Genomic DNA, 18690 nt, shown 5'->3' with positions numbered 1-18690 from the left:
AAAATGACAGAAATGAGACTGAAATAAAATAGAGTGGCACGCAACACTTACGAAGGCGACGAGGTTACGATGACGAAGTTGAGGTGCAACGTAAATAGCTTAAGATTCGATGGCCGCAAGGTGTGACGGTGGTGGCTAAACCAGAAGAAAATCAAAACCTAACTCATTTTAGTTCACGGAAATGAATAATGAAAAATAGCGAGAAACGAGACTGAAATAAAACAGAGTGGCGCAACACTTACGACGGCGACGAGGTTACGATGACTATGGTTGAGATACGGTGGCGAGGTGTGACGGTGGTGATTTGAGATGTGACGGTGGTGATTTGAGATGCGACGGTGAGGTGTGACAGTCGTGGGCTAAGAATACGCGAGTGCGGCGAGTGCGACGGTGTGAGGTTTCTAATACGCGAGGGTTTTTTACTTTTTCTTTTCTTTCACAAAGTTGTTTTGGGGTTTTAATTAGTTTTTTTTTTTAACGGGAGGATTTTAATTGTTGAAAATGTTTTTTTTCAATTCCATTTTTTTTTTAAATTCCATTTATTTGTTTTAATAAAATAAAAAGATATAATGACAAAAAAAAATTTGTCAAATAAAAAAAAAAAAATCTCATTGCATATGATAATTACAATATAGTTCATTGTATTTACAATATATTTGATTTTATTTTTTTACCTTTGTATGATCAATTATAAATAAATATCCATATATAGAATATAAAATTTGGATCATCTCAATCAAAGTCACTCTTAATTTCTCTCTATCAAGGTGGTGTGTTACTTAACTGAAACATGTAACAAGGAAATAAAACATTCAAGATGACAAAGTAAAAGCAAGCACGAAAAAGTATACCTCCATGATCTGGAATTTTTTTCAAACTGGCATCGGCTGTTTTGAGTTCCTTTTTGTATTGTTTAGTTTCAAAGTATACATCCACATTATTTTCTGTTACTGATGCATGTAAGAAAAGAAAAGGAGTATGTGTAAGGAATATATTATTATTATAAGAACATAATGATAGCAAAAGAACATCCAATAACAAGGAAAGTAAGGAAAAAGAAGGACAAGCACAATGAAACTGTCATCATTATAAGTTCACTATCCAAAACAGCAACATCAAACCAACCAAACTTTCTCTAGCTCTTATCCTATCTTTTTATTTCCCTTTAAATTCATAACTCTTCCCCCATAAACCAACACTACTCTTCATCAATATTGCACTATACTAAAACAACACATATACTATAAATACCAAATTTCTAGCTACATGAAACTACCTATAGAAACAGAGTGGTGTGTACCAAATAATGTTGTGGACATTATGTGCATGGATAACCAACAAACAGTGTTGACTGAGAAAGTGAACTTTCAAAATTAAATAGATAAATTTATCAAAACTCTTAATTCAATGAATTTAACAGACAATATACTATAAAATTTAAAAATCACAATAATATTACTAGTGGAGCGGGTTCGGGTGCAGAAATATAACACTCCAAAACATTCGTTCTTCAAATTTTAATTTACCTGCGGAATTTCCTAATGATGAAATACTCTTAAACTTTGCAATGAAGTTTGCTGCGGAATTTGCTGCAGAAGTTGCTGCGAACAGTTACCCAGCCAAATTCTATGGAAAAAGATGAAGTTTGCTGCGGACGTATAGTCGATGTAAATCCGCAGCAAATGAAAACGTTTCCTGCCGTGTTACCTGCGGAACACGAAACCGCAGGAACAGTCTTACAATACATGTGAACCGCAGGAAAATCCTCACGGATTACTGGCGGATATAATTCCGCAGGAGAATCCGCAGGTAAAAAGCAGATTTCTTGTAGTGCCTCCTTCCATAGCTTCCCCTGCTACTGCACATAAGAACATTTTCAATGTATATATATAAATTGCGATTTTTAATTTCAACCAAAGACTAAGTTTAAACATAGCAAACTAAGAAGTTGAATTGCAGAATGTATATAATAAAAACAAATTAAATTATCTCATGATGTGTTCAAAGTTCAAACACAAGGAACAAAAATCACAGCAAAGTGTCATGGATATAGAACATGAAACATCACTAATGAGTGTTTTGTCATATTTCTCATTGATCCAAGAGTTATATGCAGAAAGGCTCAAAATTTTACAACAGACATTTTTGGTTTCTAAATGTTACATTGAAATGGATGAAGTTGTGGATTTAACTACACTTTCTTCAACTCCTACACTTTCTTTTTGGTTTATACAAAAGAGAGACTCATATGCCAATTGAGATTTTCTTTCTGTGTGGCTCTGCTTCTCTTTACAACTATATATAATATAGAGTTTCCTTGTCATCATAAACTCTCTACTATGCATCGACATTTAAAAATTATTCAAAATATTTACGAGAAATGATGTTGTCCTTTAAAATTAGAAATTTATGGTTCTCCTTGTAGACAATAGTAACATAAATTGAAGTCGATATGATAAAAACAATAAAATTAAATGAATTAAATTTTAAATCGTTTATTTTTTTTTTTATCAAACTAATATCGATTATGTCTTTATTACACACATTATAACAAAAAATATAGTACAATTCTACTTTTAAAAATTAACACAATTATTGTTAAAATTTCAAATAGTTTTTTAATAACTATTTTGTCCATGACAACAACAAAAATGATAATTGTTAGTTATTGACAAATATAAATCGAGACAATTTAGTTTATAAACCACGATTTATTAATGAATCAAATGAAAATTGATGATGTATACCATTATTAAGCCATTAACGACGTCACTCACATTAATGTCTAAATTATTCACTACAAAGATGATTATATCGAGAGTGAAAATTGAACTCGTAATTTTTTTATTAATGTATAAATATTTAGAGAAGTATTAATTTTGATTTAAATATTAGTAATATACTCAATTATTATATTCTTTTGTAGGCAATTGTGCACAAAAAAAAAGAGAAACAAATAAGAAAAATGTAAAACAACATGTGAAGAGAGATAAGATAATGAGGTTGATATTTTATATTTCGACAAAAATAAAGTTATACATGACAAGACATTATTTTTCAAAAATATAAAATATCCACACCATTTTTTTGCCTTGTCATGTAAAAAATTATTTGATTTTCATCCCTTTAAAATACGAATTAGATATTAAAAAAAAAAAGCAAAATTTTGTCTTTATTTAATTACTTTTTTCTATACATGATTAAAAGTTTAATTGTGATATGTCACTATAAATTTTTTTATAATATCAACACATTATAACGATTTATAGGCATGATTTTACATGTAGTTATAATTAAAGTCAAATATCTTTAATTTGTAATTAGTTGATACTATAAAAAATCTGTACATTTTTTGTGTATATAAATCAAATCGTATTAGTAAATGACCTTCCATTAGACACATTCTTAGTTTATGAATCTTTAACAACACTAAAACTAAATCTATTGATTTTACATTTTGGTGAAATAAAAATAAAGATTTTTTTTTGCCAAGAAAAAAAATTGAAATCTCCTACTTTATAAGAATAAAAACCTACATTTTTTATAAGGAACAAAATAAAAATGTATGAAATTTATAAAAATAAAGATGGTAAGCCTATTTAACTCATATTATTAATTTAATTTAACACAGCTGCACAATCATTAGGAGTTTGTTATGGGATAGTGGCAAACAACTTGCCTCCTGTTGTGGAAGTAATAGATCTTTTCAAAACAAATGGCATTGCAAGAATGAGAATATATAATCCAAATCAAGCAACCTTGGAAGCCCTTAGAGGGTCCAACATAGAACTTGCCATTGGGGTCTCTAATGAAGACATCCAATCAATTGCCAATGATATTTCATCAGCAACTAGTTGGGTCCAAATCAATATAATAAACTATGCTAATGATGTCATATTTAGGTACATTATTGTTGGAAATGAAATAAGTCATAATGACCCAACATCACAATTTGTTCTTCGTGCAATGCAAAACATTTATGGAGCACTTGGCAACTTACAAAATCAAATTAAGATTTCAACTACTATACAATTAAGCCTGTTGGGAAGTTCCTACCCTCCATCACAAGGAGAATTTAGTCCTGATGCAATTCCATATATAACTCCAATTGTGAACTTCTTAGCGAGCAATGGAGCACCACTTCTTGCTAATGTGTATCCATACTTTGCTTATATTAGTGATCAAAAGGACATTTCTCTTGAATATGCTACTTTTACTCAACAAGGATACACTGATATTGGGTACCAAAACCTATTTGATGCAATGTTAGATGCATTATATGCTGCTATTTTGAAAACTGGGGCATCCGATTTGCAAATAGTTGTGTCTGAGAGTGGATGGCCATCTGCAGGTGGAGAAGGGGCCACAACTGAAAATGCTGCTGCATATTATACGAATTTGATTAATCATGTCAATAGTGGGAATGGAACTCCTATGAGGCCTGGTCAACCTATTGAGACTTATTTGTTTGCTATGTTTGATGAAAATCTGAAGCCTGGTGCAGCAAGTGAGCAATATTTTGGTCTCTTCACCCCTGACAAATCACAAAAATATAATATAGCTTCAATTAATTAAATTGATATTTTAGGAAATATATGTATTTAAATATAATTTAACAAAATATATATTAAGATTTTTTTATGTTTCACTAAAGTAACAATTTAGTTATTTATTTATTTTTTGTAACACTTATGTTCTTTAAGTTTAGTTCAGTATCTATTTAGATCTTTTAATTTTTTATTTTCTAATTTAGTCTTTTAAGGTATATTTTAATTTCATCGTTATCCTTTAAGTTATATTAAATTAAGTATACAATTTTATTAAAATATTATTAAAATATAATTCAAACAACGTATTGGATTGGATTGGATTGACTATCAATGCTATTTTAGAGGATATATATATATATGAATTGTTGTAGAAAATTTGAGTTCTCTTATAACAATATATTTAGATAAAAAATATTAATTGATTTTTGTACATATAATAATTGTCTAACAAAAAAGAGAACGTTTGTTGGTGTGAGATGAGTTTAAGTGTTTTGATGCAATAAGCTCTATTCACAACTATACACTCTAGTACATCTTTTTGATAAAATAGCATTATTTAGAAAAAATTTGTGATATTGTTAAATTATAGTACATGTGTGGTGCAGATCGTTGCAAAATATACTCTACCATTCAATATTTGTTTAGAGTGTATTTGCGAGATAATTATTTGAAGATTAAGTCTTTATTTGAATATTATACATTCATTTATTGTATTATTCATGTTTATTTGTCAATTGACTTTATTAAAAAAAATTACATCTCAATATAAGAAATATAAAATTTAGATAGAATTGTCATAAAATATTATTATTAATTTTAAAATATCTTAATTACATGTTGCAGTGACTGGCTAATGTCACACTATCTCAGGTACATGTATCGATTACTGTGACACAGGGTACATTTGTTCATGCCAAAAATTATTTTCAATTGTAAGCCAAAAAAAATCAGCAAATGAACTTGGCATAATTTTATCTGAATCATGAATGGTTGGGGTGATCATGTAACAGTTAGAAGTCACTTAAGTATTAAGGATTCTAATCTTATTCAACTATATCGAACATTATTTGATTTTTGTAAATTAAATATAGTCAAACTATTGGTGTAAGTTGATAATTTGATTCAATAGAAACGAAGTTCGCTATTTTGATGGAAATATTTAGTGAAAAATGATGGTTATTTTTTTAGCATTCATGATCAAAGAATGAAGAAAAACACACATGGGCAATACTATGAGTTGAATGAATGTGGGAAAATCAACCCAAATAAAATTTAAACATTATATTTTGAGATACATATTTGTATTTCAAAAAACTTGAAAAAGATTTTAAATTATACAAACATGTTCGAAAAACTTAAAAAAAGTTTTTTGAAACACAGTTTAAGTTTTGTAGAAAAATTTATGTTCCCGAAAACTTGAAAGGAAAACCATAATACAAATTTCGATTTTCAAAAACATAATTATATACAAATTTCTCTAATCATTCAACAAGCTAAAATTATGATATAATAATTTCACTATTTATTATTTTATTTCTATAGAAAAACATATGCATAATTAATTTTTTTTGATTAATTGGCCTAGACTATAATATAACCTGATTTCAATATTAATAATTTAAAAATTATTTCAATTTACTTATTAGTTAACTAAAATTTTGATATATAGATTAAAAGATTTATCTCATTAAGTCATATATCTCATACAATAAAAAATTATATAATATATCGAGCAAATCACGAGACACATAAAGTCATTAATTAACCAATTAGATAGACATTTGAAACTTTAATTCTAATAAACTTCAAATTTTGGTTTAATTGATAAAAGAAAAAATATACAAGATCAATGGTGTAGGTTAGAGATATTTAAAAAAGATTACATTCACTTATATTGATTTAATTGAAATAAGATTCTTTAAAAAATAACTATTTTAAAAAAGATTACATTCACTAAAAAAGTTGTACATAGGGTATATTGGCAGGATTTCTTCTTAGAGTATGAGTATGAAAATTGATGACAAATAATGTTTAGATTCTATTGCATTATTGAGACATTATTTATGAAACATATCACTCGCATTAATGTCCAAGAATAATGTAGTTCCATTACAATGTTTATATATAGATGGATAAGTTGAATATACTTATATAAAACAAAAACAAAAACTTTGATATATCAAAAACCCGTGCCGTCTATATTTTTGTTTCATGGCTTTCTTTTTTAATATCGGTGTCCTTTTGTTGCTTCACGTGTTTATTGGGTTGGAGACATCTAAAACAGGTACACTTCTTGTTTGATCTTTGATTTAATTATAGTATGTTCAACTCTTTTCTTTTTGTGATAATTTGGGCGACTGTCCAAAACCTAATATTTAAGGGACCAACTTTTATAAATATATAGTGTGACAACGATTTGTTATTAACTGAATAAAAAATTTAAATGAGTTGAGTTTCAAAAATTCAGAGTAAGGAAGTGCTTCTAGATTATTCACTACAAGATGATTATATCGAGAGTGAAAATTGAACTCGTAACTATTTTTAATAATATATAAATATTTAGAGAGGTATTAATTTTGATTTAAATATTAGTAATATGCTCAATTCTAATGTTCTTTTATAGGCAATTATGCAAAAAGAAAAGAGAAACAAATTAGAAAATATAAAAGAACCGGTGAAGAGAGATGAAACGATGTGGTTGATATTTTATATTTTGAGAAAAATAATGTTATACATGGCAAGACATTATTTTTCAAAATATAAAATATCCACACCATTTTTTGTCTTGTCATGTAAAAAATTATTTGATTTTCATCCCTTTAAAATATGAGTTTGATATATATATATATATATATGTATATATATATATATATAAGCAAAATTTTATCTTTATTTAATTACTTTTTTCTATACATTATTAAAAGTTTAATTATGATATGTCACTATAAAAAAATTTATAATATCAACACATTATAACAATTTATATGCATGACTTTAGATGTAGTTATAATAAAAGTTAAATAACTATAATTTGTAATTAGTTGATACTATAAAAACTCTTTACATTAATGGTGTATATAAATTAAATCTTATTAGTAAATGACCTTCCATTAGACACATTCTTAGTTTATGAATCTTAAACAACACTAAAACTAAACCTATTGATTTTATATTTTGGTGAAATAAAAATAAATAATTTTTTTTTTACCAAGAAAAAAATTGAAATCTCCTACTTTTATAAGATTAAAAACCTAAAATTTTTATAAGGAAAAAAATATAAAAGTATGAAATTTATAAAGATAAAGATGATAAGCCTATTTAACTCATATTATTAATTTAATTTAATTTAATGCAGCTGCACAATCCGTAGGAGTTTGTTATGGGATAGTGGCAAACAACTTGCCTCCTGCTGCGGAAGTAATAGATCTTTTCAAAACTAATGGCATTGCAAGAATGAGAATATATAATCCAGATCAAGCAACCTTGGAGGCCCTTAGAGGGTCCAACATAGAACTTGTCATTGGGATCCCTAATGAAGACATGCAATCAATTGCCAACGATGTTTCATCAGCAACTAGTTGGGTCCAAAACAATATAATAAACTACTCTAATAATGTCATATTTAGGTACATTGTTGTTGGAAATGAAATAAATCCTAGTGACCCAACATCACAATTTGTTCTTCCTGCAATGCAGAACATTTATGCAGCACTTGCAACTGCCGACTTACAAAATCAAATTAAGATTTCAACTGCTATACAAGTAGGCCTGTTGGGAAGTTCCTACCCTCCATCACAAGGAGAATTTAGTCCTGATGCAATTCCATATTTAACTCCAATAGTTAACTTCTTAGTGACCAATGGAGCACCACTTCTTGCTAACGTGTATCCATACTTTGCTTATATTGGTAATGAACAGGACATTCCTCTTGAATATGCTCTTTTTACTAAACAAGGAACCACTGATATTGGGTACCAAAACCTATTTGATGCAATGTTAGATGCATTATATGCTGCTGCTTTGAAAATTGGGGCATCCAATTTACAAATAGTTGTGTCTGAGAGTGGATGGCCATCTGCAGGTGGAGAAGGGGCCACAACTGAAAATGCTGCTGCATATTATACGAATTTGATTAATCATGTCAATAGTGGGAATGGAACTCCTATGAGGCCTGGTCAACCTATTGAGACTTATTTGTTTGCTATGTTTGATGAAAATCAGAAGCCTGGTGCAGCAACTGAACAATATTTTGGTCTCTTCACTCCTGACAAATTACAAAAATATAATATAGCTTCAATTAATTAAATTGATATTTTAGAAAATATATGTATTTAAATATAATTTAACAAAATATATATTAAGATTTTTTATGTTTTACTAAAGTAATAATTTAGTCATTTTTTTTTATAACACTTATGTTCTTTAAGTTTAGTTTAGTATCTACTTAGATCGTTTAATTTTTTATTTTTCTAATTATTCTTTAAAGTTATATTTTACTTTCACTGTTAACCTTTAAATTATATTAAATTACACGTGAATGGAGTTAACGATATTGATTATCCATGCTATCTTACACGTGAATGGAGTTAACGATATTGATTAATATACATTGATATATAAAAATCTACTTATCTTATAACCATATATTTATATATATATATATAAAAAAAAAAAAATCAATTGACTTTTCTACGCATAATAACTGAATGTCTATAACATATAACAAAAGAGAATGGTTTGTTGATATGAGGTGAGTTTCACTGTTTTATAATAAATACACAGTTAACTCGATCGTATGATATTTTTATCGAGTATCGGAATATTTTGCATTTTAAGATGTAATTCACCTCTTCTATTGTAATAAGTGACTTATCTTTCTTTAATACATAGTGTACACAATTATTTTAAAGTTTTTAATAATTATTTTTAAAATACTATTACTTTTATTTGATTTAATGAGATATTTTATGTGTCGATCTAAATTTTTTAATAATTTTCTAAAAAAATACTACTATTATTTTATTTATACTAAGATACATGATTTTGTGAATAAAAATTGATTTGTTGATATATTTTATGCTAAATCATAGCAGTATCATGTGTAAATTGTGTAAATTAGGTAATCTAAGATTTTTTATTTGTACTTTCTGTACCTACGTTATTTTAGTCTCTTCACTCTTAACAAATCACAAAAATATAATATAGTTTCAATTAATTAAATTGGTATTTTAAAAAAGATATCTATTTAAATAAAATTGCACAAAATACATGCTAGGTATTTTATGTTTCACCAAAGTAATAATTTAGTCATTTATGGTCTTTTTTTTTTAATACTTAAGTCTTTTAAGTTTATCTCAGTATCCGTTTAGATCTGTTAACTTTTTATTTTTCCGATTTAATTTTTTAAGTTATATTTTCCTCTCAGTATTAGCCTTTTAGTTATATTAAATTATGCAGGTAGTCCATTAAATTTGATTATTTTCTTTAATTACTAATAAGATATTAATACAAACAGTACAATTAGTTAACTATCTATTCTGCTTTACAAGCAAATGACGTTAATTATATTGATTATGTTGATAACATATACTACCATGCTAAAATTAAGTTTAGTTAAATTGTAGAAATTCCCGTACGAAATAAAATTAAAACTGCAAAGGTTTACACAATACACACATTATAATTATACATTGAGAAACATTAGTTAACTTTGATTAGATAAACTTTAGTTTCAGTACTATGAAACCAAAACTAATTGTTTAGGCTAATAATTTAATTAATTAAGTGGTAAAATTACTTTGATCTCCTTGTTTTTCAGCTAGTATTGCATTGTATTCCTCTCTCAGGATGTTATACTTCTTGCTTAAGGCATTGAAACCTCCCATTTTGTCCCCTGTGACATCCTTTTTCTTTTCCAAACGGTGCTTTGTCGATTCAATTTGTCTCTTGAGCTCTTGAATTTTGGAACTTTTTTCCTCGTGCTCTTTTTGTAACACTTTCAACTCTGACAACTTTGGTCCTAATTAAATTTCCAAATAAAATGACAACCTTGTCAATAGAAAACAAAACATTCTAGTTATGATCACACAATCACATGAATTTAATGGTTGAAATTAAATTACTAGTAGGTTCCATTATGTGTGTGGAATTGTATGATTAAATATTGACACTTCTTATGCTCTCACCTAAATGATGCCCTGTAGATAGGAGGGTAGAGCATGTGAGATAATAACTATGTGAGATAGGAGGGTAGAGCATGTGAGATAATAGTCTTTAACATCTTATTAAGTTTTTTATATTAAACATAATTTATTCTTACAATCTATAAATTAAGAATTATATTTTTGTTTAAATTCTTTTAGATTTTTACCTTTTACCTATTTTAAACGAAAGACCAGAAGATTTGATATTTTCTCGATAATAAAATTTGTCAATATATGCATAAGTATTTTTCATATCAATATATGTACATGTGATGTGAGAATATATATTTATTAGCTCTTCAATTTCAAGGGTTTCTCGTTGTGTCTCACCGTACTTTATTCTATGATATATAAATATGAGAACAATACTTTACTAAAAAATTAAGATACGGGCGTAAAAATATAAAATATAAAATTTTGTTATATACTTTAATTGAATTATTCAGTTTAGATACAAAATCAAAATTAAAAATTAAAAAGTCACATATTATATTTAATTATAACAATAAATAATTTCAAATACACAAAAAATAATATATTAATATATTAAAAAAATTGCTAATTCCAATTGTAATAAAATAATATAAAAATATACCTGATAGGACTTAGATATTCTCTCTTTTATGAGGTTTGAACATAAAATATAGTAAAAAGATGATGTGATTGAATAAATAAAACTATAAAGAGACGGTAGAAAACTTTAAAGTTAAAATTTAAAAGAAATAAATACCTAGAGCAGTATTATTTGAGCTACCTCCTTCCATAGCTTCCCCTGCTACTGCACATAAGAACATTTTCAATGTATATATATAAATTGCCATTTTTAATTTCAACCAAAGACTAAGTTTAAACATAGCAAACTAAGAAGTTGAATTGCAGAATGTATATAATAAAAACAAATTAAATTATCTCATGATGTGTTCAAAGTTCAAACACAAGGAACAAAAATCACAGCAAAGTGTCATGGATATAGAACATGAAACATCACTAATGAGTGTTCTGTCATATTTCTCATTGATCCAAGAGTTATATGCAGAAAGGCTCAAAATTTTACAACAGACATTTTTGGTTTCTAAATGAAGATAAGTACATTGAAATGGATGAAGTTGTGGATTTAACTAATTAGACCTTTTTTGTCTTCAACTCCTACACTTTCTTTTTGGTTTATACAAAAGAGAGACTCATATGCCAATTGAGATTTTCTTTCTGTGTGGCTCTGCTTCTCTTTACAACTATATATAATATAGAGTTTCCTTGTCATCATAAACTCTCTACTATGCATCGACATTTAAAAATTATTCAAAATATTTACTAGAAATGATGTTGCCCTTTAAAATTAGAAATTTATGGTTCTTCTTGTAGACGATAATAACATAATTAAAATTGATATGATAAAAACAATAAAATTAAATGAATTAAATTTTAAATCGTTCATATTTTTTTTTATCAAACTAATATTGATTATGTCTTTATTACACACATTATAACAAAAAATATAGTACAATTCTACTTTTAAAAATTAACGCAGTTATTGTTAAAATTTCAAATAGTTTTCTAATAACTATTTTGTCCATGACAACAACAAAAATGATAATTGTTAGTTATTGACAAATATAAATCAGAACAATTTAGTTTATAAACTACGATTTATTAATAAATCGAATGAAAATTGATGATGTATACCATTAAGCCATTAACGACGTCCATCAACTTCATTTGTAATTACAATTACCAAAAACATGAGAGGAACAACTTAATCCCTCGTTTGAAAACTAATTAAAAAAATAAAAAGAAAGAAATGAAAAGACACAAATTTCTATGAATAAAAACGAAAAGAGTCAAAAATGCAATATTAAAAAGAGTGAAAACAAAAATCTTAAACCTTATTAACACGGTAGTTTTTGGAGATTTCTAACTATAATAAGAAATGGGTGATGTCTAACACATCAGCGATTTTCTATCAATTTCCATATGTGATATTTATACTACTATTTTTTGAATTCTTTTTTGTTTTCTCTTTTAAATTTCAATTTCTTTACTTTTTACTATATTTCATTTTTGTTACGTAAAATGTTAAATTTGACATGTAAGTGTCGTATAATCTAATCACGATTTAAAAACAAATAAAAAAATTGATTAGAATAAAATTAATAAAGAATAACATGTCTTAATTTATTTTTGTCATACATTAAAAAATATTTTTTTTTTTAACTTTATCTATCCGGCGTGTTTTTATGAGGTGAGGTGAAAATTTCACTTTTACTCTAACAATAACTATAAAGTTATAGTATTTAAATATAGCAATTAAATAACCCTTATCTTGAAATGCATACCGACTTTTTCACACATACATTTATTATTTGTGTCAAAGTTTGTGTGATGATAGTAAACTTTTTTCTAACAAAAGTTGTAAATAGTGTAGGCACATGACGTTGCGAGTCTCTAAGCTAGCAATGTCACTATAGTGACTACCGTTCATTATTTGGACTATCTTCTTGTTCAGGAAATAAAAATCTCATAAGATAAAATATAGTACATAAATTTGTTGAAGCATTGATGTGAATTTTTCTGGTTAATTTCTCCTTGCTTGTCCCATCACTCTCCATTGGAATCAGGTTATATCTGTACAACTTTATTGTTTACAAAAGCTAAAATAGTAACATTTCTTGCAATCCATCTTTATCTAGTTTGACTCATCAAGAAATAAAGGAAGGGACCTGACACCCCTACACATTTGAATGTTGAATGGAATTAATTAAGAAAAGGATCTTTGTTTGATTGGACTTATATCGGTGTAAAAAAGTCCTACTGTACTAGTATACAAATTAAATGAAAAGAAACATGTACTTACATTTTGTGGTCCATTCACTTGATTTTAAATAACGTTTTAATTATTTATTTATTTTTATTTAGATTTTATTTAATTTTAAATAATAATTTAATTTTTTATGTTTTAAAATATCAGTAATATTATATTTTCTTTACAAAAATTCATTAAAATTTTCAAATAAAATCCATAAAATTAATTATCACCTTCAATATGATACAAATTTCATCAAATTCATAAATCAAATCTTCAAACAAACTCATTTTTTTTTATTTGATGAATTTGAAGTTGTTGGAAATAGAAATATGAGTTCATTTGAATATTTGAGTTATACATTTGATAAATACATGAATTTTATAGAAATTGGTATTTAATTTTATCGATTTTGTTTTAAAATTTTGATGAATTTATAAGTTTATGTAAAGAAATGATAACATTGTTAATATTTTAAAACATAAAAGATCAATTTATTACTTAAAATTAAATAAATGACAAAATTGAAGCAAATAAAAGATCAATTTATTACTTAGTTATATTTATGATATTTTGTGTTCTAGATAGAAATTATAGATGAAATAAAAGTAAATAAAAATAGGCATAATTGCTCGTGCGTCCCTTAACTTAATTTTAGATAACACTTCAGTCTTTTATCTTTTTTTTTTTTCTTCTCGACTTGGTCCTTTATTTAATTTTAAATAAATAATTTGATCTTTTATATTTTCAAATGTTAACACTGTTATCATTTTTTATAAAAAATCATCAAAATTTTCAAACAAAACTCATAAAATTAGTTATCATCTTCAATATAATGTAAATTTCATCAAATTTATAAATCAAATCTTCAAATAAACTCATATTTTTATTCTTTATATTTTTAAATTTTTATAATAAAATTAAATAAATGACCAAATCAGAGAGAGAAAAAAAAGATAAAACACTAAAGTATTATTTGAAAATTAAGTTAAGGGACTACAGGAACAATTGTGTCATAAAAATATATTATATAATGAGATAAATGTTGTTACATACAAAAATACAATAAGACTTATATAGTCAATAACAACAATAAACTAATCTAATTAACTAATTAGTCTAACTAACAACTACCTAGTCTAACTAACTTTATTTTATAATAAAAATTTAAGATAAAGATATGGTACTCCAATTCAAAATAGTAAGATTGTAATAATCATTCTCTTTTGTAATTTATTATCTCTTGTATATTATATTTTTCTTTCCAAATCTCAATTGAAGAAACAAGAACAAAATAATTTTCCCTTATCATATAGTGCTAGATCCAAGATCCAACAGTAGTGATAAGTGTTAAGGATAGATTGATCCCTAAGTGTAAGGGGTTGAGAAAATTTAGACTAAATATTAATTTTGTTTAATTTATATTTAGAGTCGGATGATGTGTAAAGTAATTGAAATTAAAAAATAAAAATATTCTTAGAAGAAAGTAAACATACTTAGAGTGTTGGCAGTGAAGCTTTGATCGATTTTGAGAGAAAAATTTATTGAATCAAAAGATTAAAATATTCAATGTTTGGTTCGGTTTGAATTATAACTAAAAAAAATATATTTTGGTTTAACTTAAATTAATGTGGTTTAAATTGAATTGATTTTCGATTAATCTGATTATAATTTATAATTTTAATAAAAATATTATAAAATTATATTAACGTAACAAGTTTGAAGTAAAGTATTAGATATAATATACTAAAATTAATATCACATAATAATGTAGATTAATTATGTTTAAATTATATGAAATAGTAAGAAAAATATATCAACTTAAACAAATAACTATTATTAAAAATGAATTGAAACAAACAAATAATAGTTTAATGCAATATCTCATATTGATTAATAAATAAGTAAGTATTAAAATTTATAAATGTAATTTGATTTATTTAAAAAAAAATCAAAATTTGATTCAAACAATTTTTACAAACGAAAATTCAAACTCATATACTAATATTTGATTTGATGCGATTTTCATATTTTTTATATCGTTTGCAATTTTTTTTATTAATTTGAAAACAAACACCCCTAAACATAGCCTTAATTATTGTAAAGTATCTAATGGTTTTCTTGCTAGATCCCTACTCCGATCTTTCAAGTGGGCCTTTAGAGTTTTATTTATTTATTTATTATAGGCTAAATAACACACAAGATCCCTTAATTTAATCTCATTTTTAGTTTTTTATATATTTTTTATTTCTTCATAATTTGGTCATTTATTTTAATTTTAAGTAATAATTTGATCTTTTATGTTTTAAAATGTCAACAATATTATTCTTTTTTTTTTTTACAAAAATTCATCACAATTTCAAACAAAACCCATAAAATTAACAATTATCTTCAATATAATACAAATAAACTCATATTTTCATATCCAACAACATCAAATTCATTAAATAAATAATGAAAATATGAGTTTATTTAAAGATTTAAGTTATGAATTTAATGAAATTTGCATTATATTGAAGATGATAATTAATTTTATGGATTTTGTTTGAAAATTTTGATGAATTTATAAAAAATTTGTAAAAAAAATATAACTTTGTTGACATTTTAAAACATAAAATATTAAATTGTCACTTAAAAGTAAAATTAAGGATCAAATCGAAAAAAATAAAATAAATAAAAAATTAAAATACTAATTGAAATTAAAATAAATATTTAGCCTTTATTATATTTTTGTTAAAATATAGTTGGATTTGGAGTAGTGTCTAACACGGTTCCAAACCAATGTTAACTAACATTTATGGTGTAATGTCTATATTTATGGTGTAATGTCTGGCTTTTAGCTTGTTGAATGAATGGAATATTAGATCTTTGACAAAAGAAAAAATATTTATGGAACAACTTTTTAAAATTTTAAATAAATATAACTTGACTTAATTAAATTAAAGTCTAATGCAATTTTAATTTTTTTTATTACTAAAAATAATATTTGTTCATTCAAATCGATAAAGATTAAATTGATCGATAACAATACAATTCAAAGTAGTTAAAATCGAAATGATGAATTTGCATAAAATATAAATGATTCAAAGTAGGTTAATAGCATAAAATATAAAAATATCTACAAATGCGACTAAACCTACAAATACGATAAAATTGACGTGTTTGAAATACTTATGTTTTCGGTGATGTAATGTTAAAGACGTCAAAATCGTTGATTGATTGAGTTTGCACTGAATCGAAACTAATATGTCAATATCAACTCAACAAACACCTACACTAATACAAGAAATTAAAACGCCACACAAAGATGAGAAATCAAAACGTCGCATTAAGACGTTGAAAAAAAAAAACTAAATACAGGTACTAACAAGGGTTGATGTTGTCCTTTAAAAATTGTTCAAAATACTTACGAGGATTGATGTTGTCCTTTAAAATTAGAAGTCTACGGTTCTCTTTGTCGTCACGATCAAGATATTGACATAATTATCGTTGATTTGATAAAAATAAAAGTTAAATTTTAAATCGCTCATTTATTTTATTTTATTTTATCGATCTAACATGATAATGTCTCTATTACACAGATTATGACAAAATAATATAGTACAATTCTACTTTTAAAAATCAACGTCAATTATTGTTAAAATTTTAAATAGTTATTTAATAACTATTGTGTCCATGACAACAACAAAAATGGTAATTTTTAGTTATTGACAAATATAATCGGGACAATTTAGTTTATAAATCATGCATGATCTACTAATGAATCAAATGAAAATTGATGATGTATACCGTTAAGTCATTAACGACTTCAATAAACTTCATGTGTAATGAAATTTAACAAAAACATTAGAGAAACAATTTAATCCCTCGTTTGAAAATCAATTGAAAAAAAAAACAAAGGAAACAATGCAGATGTCTAACTACGAGTAAAAACAAAATGGATGGAAAATGCAATGATATAAAAAGAGTGCAAACAAAAATCCTAAACCTTAATGACACTATTGTTTCTGGAGATTTCTGACTACAACAAAAAGTAGGTGATGTCCCATACATCAGCGATTTACTGCCAATTTCCATATGAAGTATTTCTACTACCATTTTTTATTTTATTTATTTTTTTGTTTTCGCTTTTAAATTATAATTTCTTTACTTTTTTGTTATATTTCATTTTCTATCCATAGACTGTTACTTGACATGTAGAGTGTCACATAATCTAATAACGACTAAAAAAAAAAAGTCGATTCAAATAAAATTGATAAAGACCGATGTGTCTTAATTTGTTTTTGTCATATACTAAAAAATATATTTAATGTAACAAAAAAAATTAATTGAAGTTTGTACAAATAATAACTGAATGTATAAAAGAAGATAAATGATATTTGAACACAAATATCAAACACATGTACTTGTGGCCTCCACATAATCATCTCTTCATTAAATTTCCCTCATTTTTTTTATTTTCCCCCCTTTTTTATTTTCTTTTTTTTTTTGTCTCTCTTTTTTCAGAATTTTTTTTGTGTCTTTCTCTACAAACATAAACACATCCATCTTCCCTTTCTGCTATAATTCATCATTTTCCTTTTTATTTACTGATTTTAAGAAGTAATTTGAGCAACTTTATCTCATCACTTGCAAGGTAACTTGGTACATTGTTTTGCTTAAATACGATTTTTTGTTTTTTTGGATTCATACACGTTTTCTGGGTTCATACCTGATTGTTCTGCTTTTGATTAATAATATAAACATTATTGGTTAATGAAGTACCAAAGGTGGTTAATGACTTATTTTTGTCTAAAAATTAGGATTGTGAACTATTAATCAATCATGTTAACTATTTTTGTCTAAATATTAAGTTTCATCACTTTTAATCAATGATGTTAATCAAATTTGAATTGTGAGTTTCATATTATGTGATTAGTGACTTAAAATAATATGGTTTTAAGTCATTGACCATATTATTTTAAGTCATTAACTATATTTATATCTTGTTTGATTAGAATGTCCAATTTTTCAGTTCAAATTCATTAACCAAATTGTTCACCACATTAACCATGTTTCTTTACAGCGTTTTTTAGAAAAAAACGTTGTAATAGGTGCATAATAATGCATCTATTGAATGCACCTATTACAACACTTT

At 25.6% G+C, this 18690-nt stretch overlaps 2 protein-coding genes and 1 long non-coding RNA gene across 3 annotated transcripts; 2 read left to right on the top strand and 1 right to left on the bottom strand.

The window, feature by feature from the left end:
• The first annotated feature begins 1567 nt into the window (after positions 1 to 1567).
• On the top strand, positions 1568 to 4575 carry LOC101498865 (glucan endo-1,3-beta-glucosidase-like). Its single transcript, XM_027335262.1, has 3 exons — positions 1568 to 1610; positions 1759 to 1809; positions 3632 to 4575. The coding sequence occupies exons 1-3, from the start codon at positions 1568 to 1570 to the stop codon at positions 4573 to 4575; spliced, it is 1038 nt and encodes a 345-aa protein (XP_027191063.1).
• A 2186-nt stretch (positions 4576 to 6761) lies between these two features.
• On the top strand, positions 6762 to 8933 carry LOC101498520 (glucan endo-1,3-beta-glucosidase). The gene is made up of 2 exons (XM_027335261.2): positions 6762 to 6834; positions 7906 to 8933. Exons 1-2 carry the CDS (start codon positions 6762 to 6764, stop codon positions 8853 to 8855), a joined length of 1023 nt encoding a protein of 340 aa, XP_027191062.1. The 3' UTR covers positions 8856 to 8933.
• Positions 8934 to 10153: 1220 nt separating this feature from the next.
• On the bottom strand, positions 10154 to 12008 carry LOC113787093 (uncharacterized). Its single transcript, XR_012163721.1, has 3 exons — positions 11882 to 12008; positions 11484 to 11531; positions 10154 to 10569 (listed from the first exon to the last, which is right to left on the bottom strand). It is a non-coding gene; the product is annotated as an uncharacterized lncRNA (long non-coding RNA).
• Between the last annotated feature and the right edge of the window lie 6682 nt (positions 12009 to 18690).

Source organism: Cicer arietinum, chromosome 6 (genome assembly GCF_000331145.2).
Source record: "Cicer arietinum cultivar CDC Frontier isolate Library 1 chromosome 6, Cicar.CDCFrontier_v2.0, whole genome shotgun sequence".
In the NCBI taxonomy this organism is placed as follows: domain Eukaryota; kingdom Viridiplantae; phylum Streptophyta; class Magnoliopsida; order Fabales; family Fabaceae; genus Cicer; species Cicer arietinum.
The sequence above is the reverse complement of the archived record's forward strand: the minus strand, read 5'-3'. Positions and strand labels throughout refer to the sequence as shown.

What these genes read in the sequence shown, in the direction of transcription:
- LOC101498865 (XM_027335262.1), top strand. Translation starts at nt 1,568, where the DNA reads ATGAAGTTTGCTGCGGAATTTGCTGCAGAAGTTGCTGCGAACA. An exon ending in TGCAGAAGTTGCTGCGAACA is followed by an intron (nt 1,611 to 1,758) that starts GTTACCCAGCCA and finishes TGTGAACCGCAG; the next exon opens with GAAAATCCTCACGGATTACT. An exon ending in TTCCGCAGGAGAATCCGCAG is followed by an intron (nt 1,810 to 3,631) that starts GTAAAAAGCAGA and finishes AATTTAACACAG; the next exon opens with CTGCACAATCATTAGGAGTT.
- LOC101498520 (XM_027335261.2), top strand. Translation starts at nt 6,762, where the DNA reads ATGGCTTTCTTTTTTAATATCGGTGTCCTTTTGTTGCTTCACGTGTTT. An exon ending in GTTGGAGACATCTAAAACAG is followed by an intron (nt 6,835 to 7,905) that starts GTACACTTCTTG and finishes AATTTAATGCAG; the next exon opens with CTGCACAATCCGTAGGAGTT.